At 33.6% G+C, this 17,419-nt stretch overlaps 1 protein-coding gene across 2 annotated transcripts in view; it reads right to left on the bottom strand.

Moving 5' to 3' along the window:
- Positions 1-284: 284 nt before the first annotated feature.
- LOC114331384 (uncharacterized) overlaps positions 285-17,419 on the bottom strand; it is a 217,656-nt gene continuing 200,521 nt past the window's right edge. For both annotated transcript variants that reach the window (XM_050648227.1, XM_050648260.1), the window contains 2 exons: positions 5,490-7,409; positions 285-720 (listed from right to left, as the gene is read on the bottom strand). In XM_050648227.1, the coding sequence (XP_050504184.1) occupies positions 395-720; positions 5,490-7,409 (2,246 nt within the window). In that variant the 3' untranslated portion in view covers positions 285-394. The remainder of the gene's footprint in view (positions 721-5,489; positions 7,410-17,419) is intronic.

Here is a 17,419-nt window from a genome sequence, read left to right as displayed (position 1 = left end):
AATTACGACATTTTAATAGCTGATCGGGGTTTTTGACTAGGCAAACCCCGATTTGATAAAATTAAATTTCGACCTTTACCTAGCCAACTTAGTCTCTCCTAGGTTTGACTAGTCAAAGGCCGAAACTGTAATTTATTTCGGGCTTTGACTAAGACCGTCAGTCAGACCTGAGGATTGCCTAGTCAAACCTAGGAGTGCCTGAAATTCGGGCTTTGACTACAACATATAGAAATGGTACTCAATATAGGAAGTTTGTATAAAATCGAGTAACTAATACCAGGATGTAAGATAAAACAATAAATAATGATTTATTAAATACTTGATGTACATAGTCTTACTTTACTTTAAAAACATATAACATATTTATTACGTTACTACAAACATAATTAATAAATCAGCTCCTTTTAATTAAATACAATCCACTATCACTTTCCAAACAAGAAAACGACTGATCTGGATCTAGAAGACGAAATGAGCTACCATCATAAAAAACATTTTTAATACCGTTGAACTCTTTTTGTATTTTAGCCATGAATAAATCTATTGGTTCCACTACGATCGCATCCGATCTCATCGATTGAATTTTCCTGCGTTTGGCTGATTCGGTCAACACCATAATACCTCTCATGCTACAGATCAATTCACTTGTAACAACATTATTTTCAAATCCATAATCAGGAATGGGACCATCGTTTTGGTTAAATGTTTTATATGTCGGTCCTAAAATATTTTTATATTAATATATTTTCAAGAAGACAACAGAGGTTCTATCTCTCTTAAGTTTTGTTTCTAAACTACGTTAAGGGTTCCTCCTCATTTTCATTATCAGCAGATATATTTATGAAAGAATTTGAAACAATGGAGGCATGTAAATTATGTGTTCCCCATACATGAACTAGAATCGTTAGAAATATTTTGAAGGACATTAACTGTATAGAAGAATCGCTCAAATTCACCACGGAAAAGGAAAATAATATTTCACATTAGTTTCTGAATCTCTTAATCACAAAATAACTTGGGGTTTATTTTGATCATAGACTTACATGGAATACTCACATCTAAATGACTCTATGGTTAAACACAAGGGTTATTTATTAAAAAACTCTAACATGAAGTAAAAACCACTTATATGTAATTGGTATATTTATTAAAATCTAAAAAATCCCAATGGATTGAATAAAATGCGTCCAATTCAGAACGTTTTCAGACCTATCGGTCCATCATCAGTGAATTTGAATACTTGCTAAATAGCCCCAGAACCAAACAATGGTTGAATTTATAATTCGATCTACATTATTTAAAAGTAATATTAAACAGGCTAAACGCCGATGTTAAAAGATATAACGTCCGGGAACATGGTGAAACCCTACCAGGAAACTTAAGCAACCATCTTAGGCCAACGCTGACTATAAAGTGACTTTATTATTATTTATTAGACACATGGCTCGGTGACCCACCTATGGCTCGGTGATGTGGTGGACAAAGACGCAGCAACTGGGAGCAATAAGGCTGCTAGGTAATACACAAAGGCTAGCTTGCCTGTGTATTACGGCGTCCATAAAAACAACTCTTAAAGCAGCGTTGGAAGTCCTGCTGAATTCACCGCCACTGCATATCTTTGTTCAGGGCGAAGCCAGATCGGTGATGCACAGATTAATGCATAGTCGGCTACATGTAAGCCAAGTGCATGGTGCTGACAACAGAAAGCTAATTGAGGAGTTAAAAGCCAATATTGTGATGGGGCAGCCTATCGATGCAACAGCAACGAGATATAGCTGTGACAATAAGTTCAAAATTAATATACCAGGCAGGGAAGACTGGAAGAAAGGTGTACCCATACAAGCTGCTGCTACCTGGTACACTGATGGCTCAAAAACATCGGAAGGTGTGGGAGCCGGCATAGTAGGGACAAATCAAGGAATACATTTCCGGGTAAGTCTATCAAAATATGTCAGAGTTTTCTAGGCGGAAATAACGCCAATCCATCACTGCTTGGAAGAAATAGAAAGGCAGGAAAGAACGTTTCGTTCAGTTGTAATCTTCACAGATAGTCAGGCAGGGCTTAATGCATTCAATTCGGTAGAGGTCAATTCTAAGCTAGTATGTGGGGGTTAGGGGTTGTGTTGCAGAGGTAGTACCTTTTATCGGAACGACCACATCGAGTGTCATAGACAGGAGATGGTTCTTGATAACTGGTCCTCGCAAGACACCTAACTCTCGCTTATGGCTCCACGTGCCACACCCCGGGCAACTGCATTGGTCTGCAGGCTAAACTAAGTGAGGGTAACCAGATATGTTGAAACTCTAACGTCTGTACCCAGAGTGGGCGGTTACAAACGGCGTCTGACCCAGAGTGGGTGGCCGAAACTCAAGCCAAGAAATGGCATGAAGGAAGGCAACGTGATACCACCTTCATTACTTATTATCCCAAGAGAATCACAATGACGTCATTTAATTATAAATTTTCCGGAGTTATAAACAGTTCCCCAATCGGATCTCCGGGGGGAACACAGTTAAATGATAAAAGCCTAACCCAATTGAACTTACGAAGTAAAATGAAGATCGGAACATGGAACGTGCAAACTTTGTATGAAGCTGGGAAGCTGACTAACGTAATCCAAGAAGTAAAGAGATTGAAGATAGATGTCTTGGGGATAGCAGAAACATGGTGGCCAGATGTAGGAAGGTGTGCTGTCGAAGGGGCAGTTATGTAGGTACTATTCTGGAAACCAGGATAAAAACCACAGAAAGGGAGTAGGTATAATAATCACGAGCAAATTATCTGCATCAGTAATACAGTTTTTCCCACTCTCAGACCGTATGGCCTTACTCAAACTGAAAGCCAGTCCAATCAATAACAACATAATTCAGGTTTATGCCCCATCATCGGACTCAACAGAAGAAGATATAGAAATGTTCTACGCAGAACTTAAACAACTGCTTAGTAACGTTAAGAGACATGAAGTTAACATCATAATGGGCAACTTTAATCCCAAGATAGGGAGAGGTAGAGACGACGATTTAATAGGCCCGTACGGCCTGGGAGAGAGAAATGACCGAGGCGAACGACTATATCAATTTTGTCAAGAGGAAGATATGAAAATATCTAATACCTGGTTCAAGCTACCACCTAGACGCTTATATACATGGAAAGCCCCAGCGTACCTCCCCGAGAATAGAGTTCGAAACCAGATCGATTACATAATGGTTAACAAAAGATTTGGATCATCAATAACTAGAACTTGTACATACCCTGGCGCCAATGTCCCATCAGACCATGTCCTCTTAGCAGAAATAAAAATAAAAATCACTAATATGAGGAGACGCAAACCAGAACCAACAATAGACTATGCTAAACTTAAAGATGAGAATACCAGAAGAGAATTAAGTCTGAAATTAAACAAAGAACTGACAAAGAATACAAAAGTAGAACTAGAAAGAGAAGCTAATTTGGATAACACATGAAGAGCCATAGAGGAAACAATGACGAATTCAGTTAAAAAAGAATTAGGTTATAAACAAAAAATACAAAAGAAAAGTTGGATGACTGACGAAATCCTTGCAATGTTCGAAGAAAGAAGAAAACATAAAAACCAAGGGAACCGAGACAAATATCGAGAACAACAACAACGCATAAGAAGAGAGATAAGAACGGCAAAAAATAAGTGGCTAAAGAAACAGTGTGAGGAAATGGAACAGTTACAAAAACAACATGATGGCCACAATCTACATAAGAAACTAAAGGAGGTAGCTGGTATATACAGAAAAAAGAAGTTTTCTAACTTAGAACATGAACAAGGAAAATGGCACAAGATGATAGAGAGAGGAAACTCATATGGGAAAAATACATCAAAAATCTCTTTGCAGACGAGAGGCCTGAGATAGAAGTCGTTCAGGAACAAGTGGAACAAGTGGAACAAGGAACAATATTAACAACCTATCTGGTCCCGAGATCACAATTGAAGAAATTACTAGAGCAATAAATACCTCGAAAGACGGGAAAGCAGTTGGACCTGATCAAATTCCTGTTGAGTTACTCAGCTTGTTAGATGAAGAGGGAATTACGATACTCCAAAGATTTTTTAACCAAATCTATAAAAAAGGAAAATTCCCTGTCCAATTTCTTGTATCTACCTTTATCCCTTATCTATAGCCAAAAAAGAACAACGCAACAAAGTTTCAAGACCACCGACTGATAAGTCTGATGAGCCATTCTTTAAAAATATTCCTCAAACTTCTTCACTACAAAATCTCCACAAAATGCAATAAGGTTATTGGTTGCTCACAATTTGGATTTCGAAAAGGCCTGGGTACCAGGGAAGCACTAGTTGCAACCCAAGTGCTAGCTCAGAACTGCTACGAGCAAAGGAAAGATGTAATGATGTGCTTTATAGATTATGAAAAAGCCTTCGATCGAGTACATCATAAACTCGTACATATACTAAAACAACTCGACATAGATCAAAAAGACATTCGTTGCATAGAAGCTCTTTACTGGAATCAAACAGCTGTCGTCAAGGTGGATAATGAAACAACGCAAGCTCAAAAAATTCTCAGAGGTGTAAGACAGGGATGCATTCTCTCCCCACTACTGTTCAATTTATATTCAGAAAGTATCTTCCAGGAAGCTCTTGAGGAATGCGAATGCGGCATCAAAGTAAATGGTACCTGGGTCAATAATATACGATATGCGGATGACTCGGTCTTAATAGCAGACAATATAGAAGACCTCCAAAACCTTGACACCCTGCGGCGTTGTAAAGGCAGTAACAAGAATGGCTACAAGAAAGTGAGTAGCTCACAAATCTTTGGAATGGTGGAGGAATTCACCAGGACAAAGACAGGCGAAACAGGTCATTACAGAACATTTGCCAAAATTTACGGCAGACCTAATAAGCAAAGAGAAGAAAACAGTCAAAACCATAGTAAGTCTTCTAACAGGGCACTATAAGCTGAATAGGCACTTAAAGCTGATGGGATTGTCAGATGATGACTGTGCAGATTCTGTCATCTGGAAGAAGAAACAGCAGAGCACATTCTATGTCACTGTGACAGTCTGGCAAATGTGCAAATAACAGTCCAACGGCAGATAGCTACATGGAAGGTTCAGTCTCGAAGCAATTAGACTTTTTCAAAAGGGTCAGGCTAGAGAATGTCATCTAGGACTAGAGGACCACAATATATCTGAAAAAGTCGCAGTAGAATAGGTCAGAAGGTCACCTCTTTAAATCGATCTATCTGTCTAAAGACATTTCTCGCTGATGAGTTCGTTTTATCTAATTAATAATTAACTGTAACTGAAAAAGTGCATTGGGAAAACTAACGGATAAGTGCATTGGAATAGAACTTGAAAGAAGCACAAGTCGACAAATAATTCGTTTCAATAGGATGATGATTAGTAAAATCACAAAAATCCTATCTATAAGAAGAAAGAATAAGGAATAAAGTGTTCTATGCCAATATTAAAATATACTTTAAAAAAACATTACCTGCAGTGGTGCTGGTAATAGAAATTTCTTGCTGTGTTTGTCCTGATTCTTCGCTTATACTAACTTGGTTCAATTTTAATTTCTCAGTAATTTGTCTTATACTTATTGTGTTTTTTAAATCAGATACTTCAGAAGTATTTTTAGTTTCTTGTATAGCCGCAGTACTTAATTTCTTCGCAGTTCTTTTTAAACCAGATATTTGTGCCTGTGCACTTGTTGACGGTAAAGAATCAGTCGTTGAAGGTACAGAAATCGCCCATTCTCGTAAACCAGGGATACGATGAAGTATTAATTCTCTTGTTCTTTCTATGTTACCCCCAAGATCGTCAGAATCTGGTGATCCTGGAGGTGTTTTTGGACCTTTTGGCTGTTTTTCTAATTGTCCTTCAGTCCTATTGGCCGTATATCTTGGAGGTGGTTTTGGAAGAAGATCCACAGAATCTGCGAACGAAGGTGGTGAGCCTGGAGTTGATCTTGGACTTTTTGGTTGTTTTTCTAATTGTCCTCCAGTTCTATTTGCCGTAAACCTTGGAGGTGGTTTTGGAAGAATATTGTCAGAATCTGGTGACGAAGGTGGTGACCCTGGAGGTGTTTTTGGACCTTTTGGTCGTTTTTCTATTCGTTCTTCACTTTTATTTGACATAAATCTTGAAGGTGTTTCTGGAACATCTGATAATTTTTCTAGTTGCCCTTCCCTGATATATTCTATGGGTGTTTTTGAATTTTTTGATTGCTTTTGTAATTTTCGTTCCTTCCTTTTTGCTGTAAATCCTGGAGGTGGTTGTAGAAATTCTGGTTGCTTTTTTAATTGTCGTTCACTTTGTTGTTCTGGTATCACTGGATCCATTTTAGCGTTTTTTGTTCGTTTTCCCAATTGTCCTTCAGTGCTTTTTTCTTGATTTTCCAGGGATGTTTTGGAAATTTTTGGTTGTTTTTCTAAATGTTTTTCAGTCATTTGTGGCGGGAGTCCTGATAATGTTTTTGGAAATTTTTGTCGTTTTTCTAGTTGTTCCTCCGTTACCATTTCTAACATTTCTGCAGATGTTTTTGATCCTCTTGGTTTTGTCTCCAATTCTCCTCCCTTACTTTGTTTTGAAATCCCTGTAGGGATTTTTGAATCTTTTGATTGTTTTGCTATTTGTGTTTCTACAGTTTTAGCTAGATTTTCTGGATATATTTTTGGACTTTCTGATTCTTTTTCCAATTTCCTATCAATTGTTTGTTCTTGCGTTTCTGAATTTATGTTTGGACTTGTGGATAACATTTCTATTTGCCCTTCCGTTATAGTTAGAAATATTTCTGAAACCAATGAAGACACGAAATTCTCTTCTTCTGAATTTGCTGAACTATCTTTTGACGTTGAAAGATCTTCTATTCTCCCATCATTTACCTGTAAGTTTAATTGTGAAGTCTTATTTGCTGTTTCTATCATAGTCGTTGAACTTGTTATAATGTTTTCTGAATTAATTACATTACCCTTAATGTTATTTAACTGCCCGTTTTGTAATTCCTTGGATTGTAAGTTCATTACTGAAATTTCTTTCGCTGCTTTCTGCCCTATCGAACTTTTTGTTACACTTTCTTTTCCATTTACAAAGCTGTCGTTTGTATGCGATAAAGTCTCTGAAATATGTTGATTATTTTTTGAATCAGTTTCTTTGGTTACACTGTTTTCTAGTTTATACATATTTGGCCTACGGGATCTTTTCTTTTTTCTCTTCTTGGTCTTGGGAATGTTTGGATTTTGCATGTAAGGAACATCTATCTTTTGAAACTTCATTTTACTCAATGCAAATATTAAGTCATCCCAGTTATAAACTGTTTTTCTAACGTGCACATAGTCGTAGTCAAAATATTGCATTAATGCACTCATTGAGTGTACAAATACCCTTCCTCCTGCGGAATATCCTGACAGGAATCCTAAAATAAAATAAATTACTTAAAACTTACTAAACCCAGGGCTGCTTTATCCATTAGGCAATGTAGGCAGCTGCCTAGGGCGGCACATTATGAGAGGGCGGCAAAAATACTGTACAAAAAATATTTGTATATAAAAATTATGGATCTGGCTTCTGTCATTAAAGAGTATGAAGCTCCTTCAAATTACTTTACCACAAGGAAGCCAAAAAATTGTGCCCAAATAAAACATATAAAGAAATAATAAAGAGAAAAAGAAAAATTCAATTTAACGAGGGGTCCGATGATGAACTAAACTTTTCAGCTAGTGATGAGATGAAAATCCACACATTCTCTATATGATAATTGACTATTGACACTCTGATAAGAGACCTGAATAGACGTCTGGAATCTTATCGACTTATTTATCAACGTTTTTGTGTTATTAACAGATTTGCCAAAATTAAGCAATGAAGAAATTATTAAAGAAGCTGAAAATCTGATACAAAATAAAGACGACCAAGATATATCATTCATACATGAAGGCATTCACGTAAAGTGTCATTTGGATACCACAATAAAATCACTAATTGACATATCTTAATATTTAAAGAAGTGTTAGTGCAGTCACTGAAAGTGGATATGAGCTATTACCTCCAATTTCGTTGAACCTCCATCGATTTGCATGAAAATTGGTGAGTGATTAGAGGATTTTACCCTGGGGGTGGATGCCACCCCTTCTCAGGGGTGAAAATTATTTTATTAAAAATATCCCCAGAATTCGGTAGGAGGACAAATTCTAAGCAAAATTTGTTACATACAGTTATTAAAATAAATCAAAACTTTTTGAGTTATTAAAGATCAAAGATTTTAATTTTTCGTAAGAAAAATGCATGTTTTTAACCGCTTTCATAAATAACTCAAAAACTATAAGATTTTACAAAAAAGTTATTATTACCAAAATTAAAGCTAATAAAAAAATGAAATAAACTCCTTACTGGAAAAACCTTTTAATCTTAAATAAAAGTGAATTATAGGTAATTAAATGTATATTTCGGAGATTATCCAAATCTAAGTATTCAAGCTTAAATAACGGGAAAATGATGCATTTTATAACATACCCTTATTAAATATTTGTCAGTAAGTACTTAGAAATATCTATCACATGAGCCCCCGAACAAGTTGCTAGCATTAAAATTTATGCACCAAATATTTTTCAAAATTTATCTTTTAAAATTTTTTCCAAAAAAGTTATTGTGTTTTTTTTTTAAAAGCTCCGTTAATTTTTACGATATCTGGTTTATCTAAGAACCATTTGAAAGTTAATTTTATATATATAATGTTCTTGAACTCCTAAGTGGAGCATAGAGCTTCAGTGAAAACGCGCCATCGGGTTCTATTTTGCGCTAGGGCCTTCACCTCATTCCAAGACTTTCCTTGACTTCTTATCTCGTCCATGATGGATCTTCTCCAAGTTTGTGCTGGGCGACCTCTTTTTCTCTTTCCTTGGGGATTCCACTCTAGGGCATTTTTTGCAATACTGGAACTATCTTTTCGGAGTGTGTGACCTATCCACCCCCACTTTCTGTATTTGATTTCATTTTCTACCCTCTTTTGTTGGGTCAGGTGTAGCAGATCTTCGTTTCTGATGGTGTTTGGGAAAGTTAATTTTAATGGCTATTAAACAACTTTGAATTTAATCTTTTAAACGCCTTACTTTTTTAAAAATAAAAGGGCAAATGACCCCGGTTACATGGTCCTCGCAGCAAAATTTAAGCTTTAAACGTTTCTATCTCGGTTATTTTTTACCCTACAGAAATAGTAAAAAGGTAAAATATTTGATACAGAAAAAACTAAAATTTGGTTATACATATATCACTTTTTACGTATATTGAGTATTTTTGGAGTTATTTAAAAAAAAATGAAAATTACGATGATTTTAAAAATTCTGATTGTTTTAGATAATAATATCTTTTTTTAAAATATGCATTCTAAACCTGTCAAAATTGTTGAAATCATTACTTATGCTAATATAAATAAATTATTCTAAGAATTACTATAAATTTTAATTTTTGTGGAAATGGCGTATGTTTTATTTTTCACTTTTTCCTAAAAAGTTCTAAAGGGTTCTCTTATTTTCATCCAATCAGAGTAAATTCCGAAGTTCCGAAGAGTTCCGAAGGGAACCATTCTCGTTGGAACTTTACCGCGCTGAGCAGATGGGACGTGAATTGTAAATGGTAGAATTCCCTCATCTTCCTTAGTCTCAGCATCCGTATGGCTTGCAAATTGTAGAAGCCTCGGAGGTGTAACCAGAGAAGGTTCCCATTGTTTTCATTCTGGTGGGATGTAGAATAGCATTATGTTGTTTTATATGCCATTAGAGTGAAAAGAGATGCAGAGATGTAAATCATGACGTTTTCATGTGCGCAATTGATTTTGAAAAGGCCTTTAATAAAGTTCGCCATGAAAAAATGCTACATATTCTCAAAACTGCCGGTCTGGACGGTAGGGACATTAGAATAATCGCTTTGTATTGGGGCCAGGCTGCATGTGTTAGGGTTGCGAATCAGTGCTCTGAAGAAGTAATAATCAAGCGTGGGGTTCGACAAGGCTGTATATTGTCACCAATGTTGTTGAATCTTTATGCTGAAACAATCTTAAATGAAGTGTTGGAAAACGCAAAAGAGGGAATACTCATTAATGGTATGATTATGAACAATATCAGATACGCAGATGACACCTTGTTAGTGACAGGATCAATTGAACATCTTCAAGCATTATTGAACCGAATGGTGGCGTTCTGCGCGATATATGGACTCAAACTCAATGCAATAAAACAAAGTTTATGGTTATTAGTAAACAGGCAGCCGTAAATAATAATAACTATAACGTAACAATCGGTAATGACTCAATTGAACGAGTAAGTAATCTTGTATATCTGGGTACTCATATTAATGAAAGCTGGAACCCTAGTACAGAAATAAAAAGTAGAATTGCCAAAGCAAGAACAAGTTTTATGAAATTTAAGAAAATCCTGTGCAGTCATGATCTAAATTTGGGACTTAGCATAAGAATGGTTCGATGTTATATATTCCCATTACTTCTTTACGGGGTTGAAGCATAGACCCTGACAGAATCGCTTTTAAAAAACCTAGAAGCATTTGAGATGTGGGTCTACCGCCGTATTCTGAAGATCAGTTGGGTAGAAAGAGTCACAAACGAAAGGGTTTTGCAACGTTTGAATAAAAGTTGCGAAGTAGTGAACACTGTTAAAAGGCGCAAATTGGAATACTTTGGTCATATAATGCGTCACCCAGAAAAATATGACATACTTCACCTTGTCATGCAAGGTAAAATAATGGGAAAAAGAAGTGTGGGCCGCCGTACAACTTCTTGGCTTAAAAACCTACGCCAATGGTTTGGAAAAACTAGTACTGAACTATTTCGTGCGGCTGTAAATAAGACAGTGATTGTTAATATGCTGGGAAACATGAGAGCCGACGATCGACAAGCGGTCTCGGCACCTTAAGAAGAAGAAGAGTGAAAACTTAGACTTTTTTCTAATTATGTAAATGTTTACATTACTAAATAGAGAATTGAAGAACCTTTCAAATGAGCTACCACACGACCCCTATTCTCATTTAAAAAAATCATCGATTACGTCATCACGCCCAGACAGATGTCACTAGTACACCATATATGCCTCAATATCATAACTTAAAAATAAAAATCGACCTGTTTCGGGGTTTTCCTTAAAGTCGCCGGTTTACGAAATAACGAGTTTATTCTTTTCATTTGCACCATACTGTATACGTATGCAACGGTGGAAAATAGTGTTGCGCACGCGTGATTAGATATTAAAAAACAAAGGAGTTTTGAATACTGTATTGCAAAAAACTCTTCGCGATTTCGTCAATCGATGTTTAAAGAATACTTATCTACCTTGTCAACATTAAAATTTTAAGCTTTTCACATAGTTTTTGAAGGTTAAAAATGGCCGATTTCGCAATTTTTCAATTTTTAATCGCTTATATGTCAAAAACTATCAACTTTAGAGAAAAGTCACTAAAGACCTTTTCTGTTTGGAATGATCCAAAAAAACCTAAAAAAACTTTGTTCCGTGCAAAAAAAAAATAATTTTAGGAAAAAAAAACATTTAAAAAATTTTTGACCCATTTTTGGTCCTGGCAACATGCAAATTTGTTAAAAGGGGTCCTTTTTGAGTAAGACTGTGCAAAAAATCCAAATCGGAATATTTTTCCTAGCGGATGCGTAGTGGCTTTCTGGACTAGTTGCAAAAGCTGCAACTGAGTGTTTTCCTGCTGCCACAGCATTCTTTGATTTCTTATTAGAACTAGGGCCGGTTGTTCGAACGCTAATCAAGAAGTTAATTATAAGCAAGTCCCCTTAACAACCATCAAATAACAAAATCCGTTGTTCGTACGCCAATCAGTTGATTGTAATCAATTATGTTAATTATGATAATTAACATAATTGATTGATTAATTAATTATTAATTATTAACTAACATACCATTATTAACATAATTGATAAACTAATTAAATAATTTCATAACTGTAATCAATTATGTTTTCAGCAACCCAATCAAAGTTGACATTGACAGTTGGTGACAGTATGTAATTAAATATTTGATAATGATCAGTTGATTCCATTTTTGATTAGCGTTCGAACTAGGTATACCTATGTATTTTCACTTCCTCCACACAAAGATACAACTTGTTTATTAATGTTTAAGCACTAGTTAAAGGTTATAATCACATTAAAGTAGCATTATCCAAAATTTCAGAACACAATGACCACGAATATAAAACTCGTAGCGATGCAAATGGTTTGTATAATCGAATGTGTTTACTGGAAACAGGAATATTTGCAATATTTTGGAATGAAATCTTAGAGAGAACAAACAGCCCAAGTGGCATTCTCCAAGATCCAAATATTGTCCTTAATTCAATAGTGGCGGCACTTAGATCACTTAAGAATTTAGACAGTCAAGACGTGACAATTTCGAAATACATATGAGAGACGAGCGGCGTGGTGGTCAAGACTATTAGTCCAGGGTAATAAGGTTTTTCCCATGACACTCGAGCAGCCAGGGTACTGAAGCGTTTTTTCGACAGGTAATACCTATAAGAGCAAATTGTAACTATTTCCTGCGTAGGATCTGGCGGCCATTTTTATTTATAAACAATTAAATGTCAAAAAATGGAATTTTTCCTTTTTTTTTCAAATCAATGGAAAACAGTGAAACTTATGGTTTTTTTAGTACAAATATCTTTGAGATTATGGAAAAAGCTTTAAAATGACGTATTACAAAGTTTGATATACTCATTTATTGTTAATATAATTGCGAAAATAGGTCGGAATTGCAAAAAAAATTAATTTCGCAATATCTATTGTAAAAATTAGTGTACAGCTTTGAAATTTTTGTCATATAAGGGTTCTTTGGTGCTTAATATGTGATAAAAATTTCAAAGCGATTCATTCAATTGTTTAAATTTTATTCAAATTGTTTATCCCAGAGAGCATTTTTTTTGCAATAACATAAGTCAGAAAAAGATGACGTTAGAACCATTCCACAGGTGTCAAATGAAAGAGCATGAGCTATATTTTCAACTTGGTTTAAAAAAAGCGAATAAAAAATGCATTTATTAGTAATAAATAATTATGCAAAAGTATCGTAAATCTTTCCTTATAAACTATTTATTTTGTTATATAAAAAATTATACATATTTATTACAATTTTTTATCAATTATGATATAAATAACATTACTTGGTAGTTGTGCACTTACAACAGGGCAAAAAAGTTAATTTTTTTGGAAAAAGTTATCCAAAAAGTTTATAAGGAAAGATTTACGATACTTTTGCATAATTATTTATTACTAATAAATGCATTTTTTTGTTCGCTTTTTTAAACCAAGTTGAAAATATAGCTCATGCTCTTCCATTTGACACCTATAGAATGGTTCTAACGTCATTTTTTTCTGACTTATGTTATTGCAAAAAAAATGCTCTCTGAGATAAACAATTCGAATAAAATTTAAACAATTGAATGAATCGCTTTGAAATTTTTATCACATATTAAGCACCAAAGAACCCCCATTTGACAAAAATTTCAAACCTGTAGACTAATTTTTACAACAGTTATTGCAAAAATAATTTTTTTTACAATTCCGACCTTTTTTCGCAATTATATTAACAATAAATGAGTATATCAAACTTTGTAATATGTCATTTTAAAGCTTTTTCCATAATCTCGAAGATATTTGTACTAAAAACATCATAAGTTTCACTGTTTTCCATAGATTTGAAAAAGAAAGGAAAAATGCCATTTTTTGACAGTTAATTGTTTATAAATAAAAATGGCCGCCAGATCCTACGCAGGAAATAGTTACAATTTGCTCTTATTGGTATTACTTGTCGAAAAAACGCTTCAGTACCCTGGCTGCTGAAGTGCCACGAACTGGGTATATTTTTGTCTTATTACCCTGGCCTATATTCGACACATTGAAAACGACTACTAAATATTCGTCTGACTCCACTGGATTATGGAACATCTCAAGAAACTGAAATGACATCATAGAAATTTATGACTCAAAATTTTATCGCTATTATAGATCACTTCATTATCTCTTTAAGTCAGAGGCTTTCTGCATATGAATCCATTAATTCCAATTTTGGATTTTTACATCATTTGGAAAATTTAACTCCCAATGAAATTGAAGCTCACTCACTAAAGCTTACCGACATTTATAACAATGATTTAGATGAAAACCTAGGTATCGAACTAGCACCTGCAATATGTAGAATTTTTTAATTCATTTAAGGAGGAAATCGGCTTATCAAATATAAGCTACTTCAAATGTACCGACTGCTAGAAAAAAAGAATGTGAATGATGTGTTTCCTAACGTTGAGATGACACTTCGCTTATTACCCCAGGCTGTGGGTGAAAAAACGTGATATAATTCAGGAATTTTTGAAACCTATCAGGTGTTGTAAAGGACGATGCCAGGAATAACTTATACTAAAATGTAACCAAAAATTTTGTGCGGTTTTTTATTTATGACTATTTTCATTTGTTAAATTTACAATTTTTAAAGATTTTTAATTTTGCAGCTTAGGATATTCATTTTAGAGAAAAACTTTTAAATAGAAAATTGTAGTAAATTAAAAAACCTACAATTTTAGCTATGGCAAGTTTAATTTCGTTAATACGTTATTGCAAAACAGCCTGCGAAAGGTCCAAAATGGCCGTTTTTTGCAATTGCCTTATTTATTGTAAAAATAACTTTTATGTATTTTTTAAGGCTTTAAAATGAAGATCTTTCAATACTAAATATAAAAAAATTGTAGTGCCCGATTGGTGAACTACTTATTGTTTAGATATTATAATTTGTTTATCCCAAGAGGTCAAATGTCTAAGGCTATAACTTTTTGAAAAAAAAATCGTATAGAGTTAATCCAAGATCCACTCTCCTTCTAAAGACTTATATTTTCATATTCTGATGTAAATAAATACGTATAACATTTTTCAACCTATTGTTTCGGGTTTGAAAATAAGGGTGCAAATTTCGTTATAAACATTTAGAACTGAAGCCGCTCCTGTACATCCTATGAGTTTTTAACTTGCAGGTTATTGTTGCTGAAGAAAAAAAAAAAGATTAAAAACTAAATAAAAATTTTCTACGACCAACTGAAGCCGAGATAATTGTTTTTTGAATTGAATTAAGAAATTATTTCACAGTCATTGACTAAAGAAAGACTTATATTATCTTAAAATAAAAATTATTTTAACCGAAAATTACATTTAATTATTAAAAATGATTTTTAAAGTGTAATGAAGATTTATTTTTCGTTACGACTATGATTTATTGTGTCGGTTGCCCTTAGCAACGGCTAGCAACATATAATACATTGTATTACGGTTTTTGCTTTAAATTTTAAAGCACCGCTTGGATTGACATGAAATTTCTCAAACACATAGATAACATGTTAACGAATAAAAATGATATTGGGCCTCTGTGTGCTTTTGTCCTGGGGGTGAGTTTCACCCCTTATGAGGGGTGAAAAAATATATGTTGAAAATAAGTTTGGAAATGGATAAAACGTCTAATTTTAAGCACTTTTCGTTGTATAGCATTTTTTCACCTTAATACCTTTCGAGTTATTTTCGAGTAAATACCTTAATTTTTCAACAACAAAAAAAACACGTTTTTAGGCGGTTTTTGACAAAGAACTCAAAAAATAAGTGTTTTATTGAAAAAATGGGTTTTAACAAAAATATAGAAAATTAAAATTTGAAAAAAATGGTGTATGCATAAAATCTCTAGACCCAGTATAAACAAAGTTCTAGCTAATGACAAATAGGTTCATATCCGTCAAATTTCAAAGTGAATTATTTCAACGTGAAATAATCAAAAAATCATGCACTTTTTGGAGAAAAATCATTTTTTAAAGCATTTAAAAAAATATGTATATCTGTTTTTAAAAAATGTTTATAGCATCAAAAGTAAGCAAGTTACTCTGAAAATAAAGTTGATCTCTTTTTTTTTGGTCAAAGAACTCGAAAGTCACCCCCAATTAGCATCTTAAATCAAATTAATCCTTAACGCTTTACAAGTTATTTTGCTCATGTATTATTTATATTTATATGATCTGTAAGTATCTTCGGTTCAAAGGGTTATTTAAAAAAATTGGTTTTAAAGTAAATCTGTTTTAATTTTTAATTAAAAAAAATGTTTTTTTCTAAATAACTTAAAATTTATTAATGTGACCAAAAATCACAAAGAGTAAAAAAATTTAGTTTTTGCTGTTACGAATATTTTTGGATTTTTTGCTTTTTTTGGAAGGCAAAAATTTGTTAAGATATTGCTGTTCTAAATTTGCATACACTCGTGATTATTGACTAGTTCAAGTCCTTTTAACTACTGCTCCTTCAAAAATAAGCACTTTGAGCCGATGAAACTTACAGACATAAACGACACATACACGAGTAACAAAACATTGAAGTAAAATTGATTAATTTCATTTTTGATGCTAATTAGGGGGTGACCTTCCCAAGTTTTTTGACCAAAAAAAAAAAGAGATTAACTTTATTTTCAGCGTAACTTGCTTACTTTTGATGCTATAAACTTTTTTTTTAAACAGATATACATATTTTTTTAAACAATTTAAAAAGTTGTAATGATTCTTCTCCAAAAAGTGCATGATTTTTCGGTTATTTCACGTTGAAATAATTCACTTTGAAATTTGACGGCTATGAACCTCTTTTTAATTAGTTAGAACATTGTTTCTACTGGGTCTAGAGATTTCACGCGTACACCGTTTTTTTTTCAATTTTTAATTTGCTATATTTTTGTTAAAACTCTTTTTTTCAATAAAATACTTACTTTTTGAGTGATTTGTCAAAAACCGCCTAAAAACGTGTCTTTTTTGTTGTTAAAAAATTAAGGTATTTACTCGAAAATAACTCGAAAGGTATTAACTTGGTGAAAAAATGCTATAGAACAAAAGGTGCTTAGAATTAGACGTTTTATCCAATTCCGAACTTATTTTGAACATATATTTTTTCACCCCTTATAAGGGGTGAAACGCACCCCTAGGACAAAAGCACACAGAGGCCCAATATTATTTTTATTCTTTAACATATTATCTATGTGTCTGCCAAATTTCATGTCAATCCAAGCGGTGCTTTAAAATTTAAAGCGAAAACCGTGATTCAATGTATTATAAGTTGCTAGCCGTTGCTAAGGGCAACCGACACAATAAATCACAGTCGAAACGGAAAATAAATCTCCACTACATTTTAAAAATCATTTTTAATAATTAAATGTAAATTTCGGTCAAAATAATTTTTATTCTAAGATAATATCAGTCTTTCTTTAGTCAATGACTGTGAAATAATTTCTTAATTGTTATAAATAAAGACACTACGATTTAAGAAAACAAAAACAATTATCTCGGCTTCAGTTGGTGGTAGAATATTTTTATTTGGTTTTGAATCTTTATTTT

Source organism: Diabrotica virgifera, chromosome 1, assembly GCF_917563875.1.
Source record: "Diabrotica virgifera virgifera chromosome 1, PGI_DIABVI_V3a".
NCBI classification, from domain to species: Eukaryota; Metazoa; Arthropoda; class Insecta; order Coleoptera; family Chrysomelidae; genus Diabrotica; species Diabrotica virgifera.
This window is presented reverse-complemented; position numbering and strand designations above follow the sequence as displayed.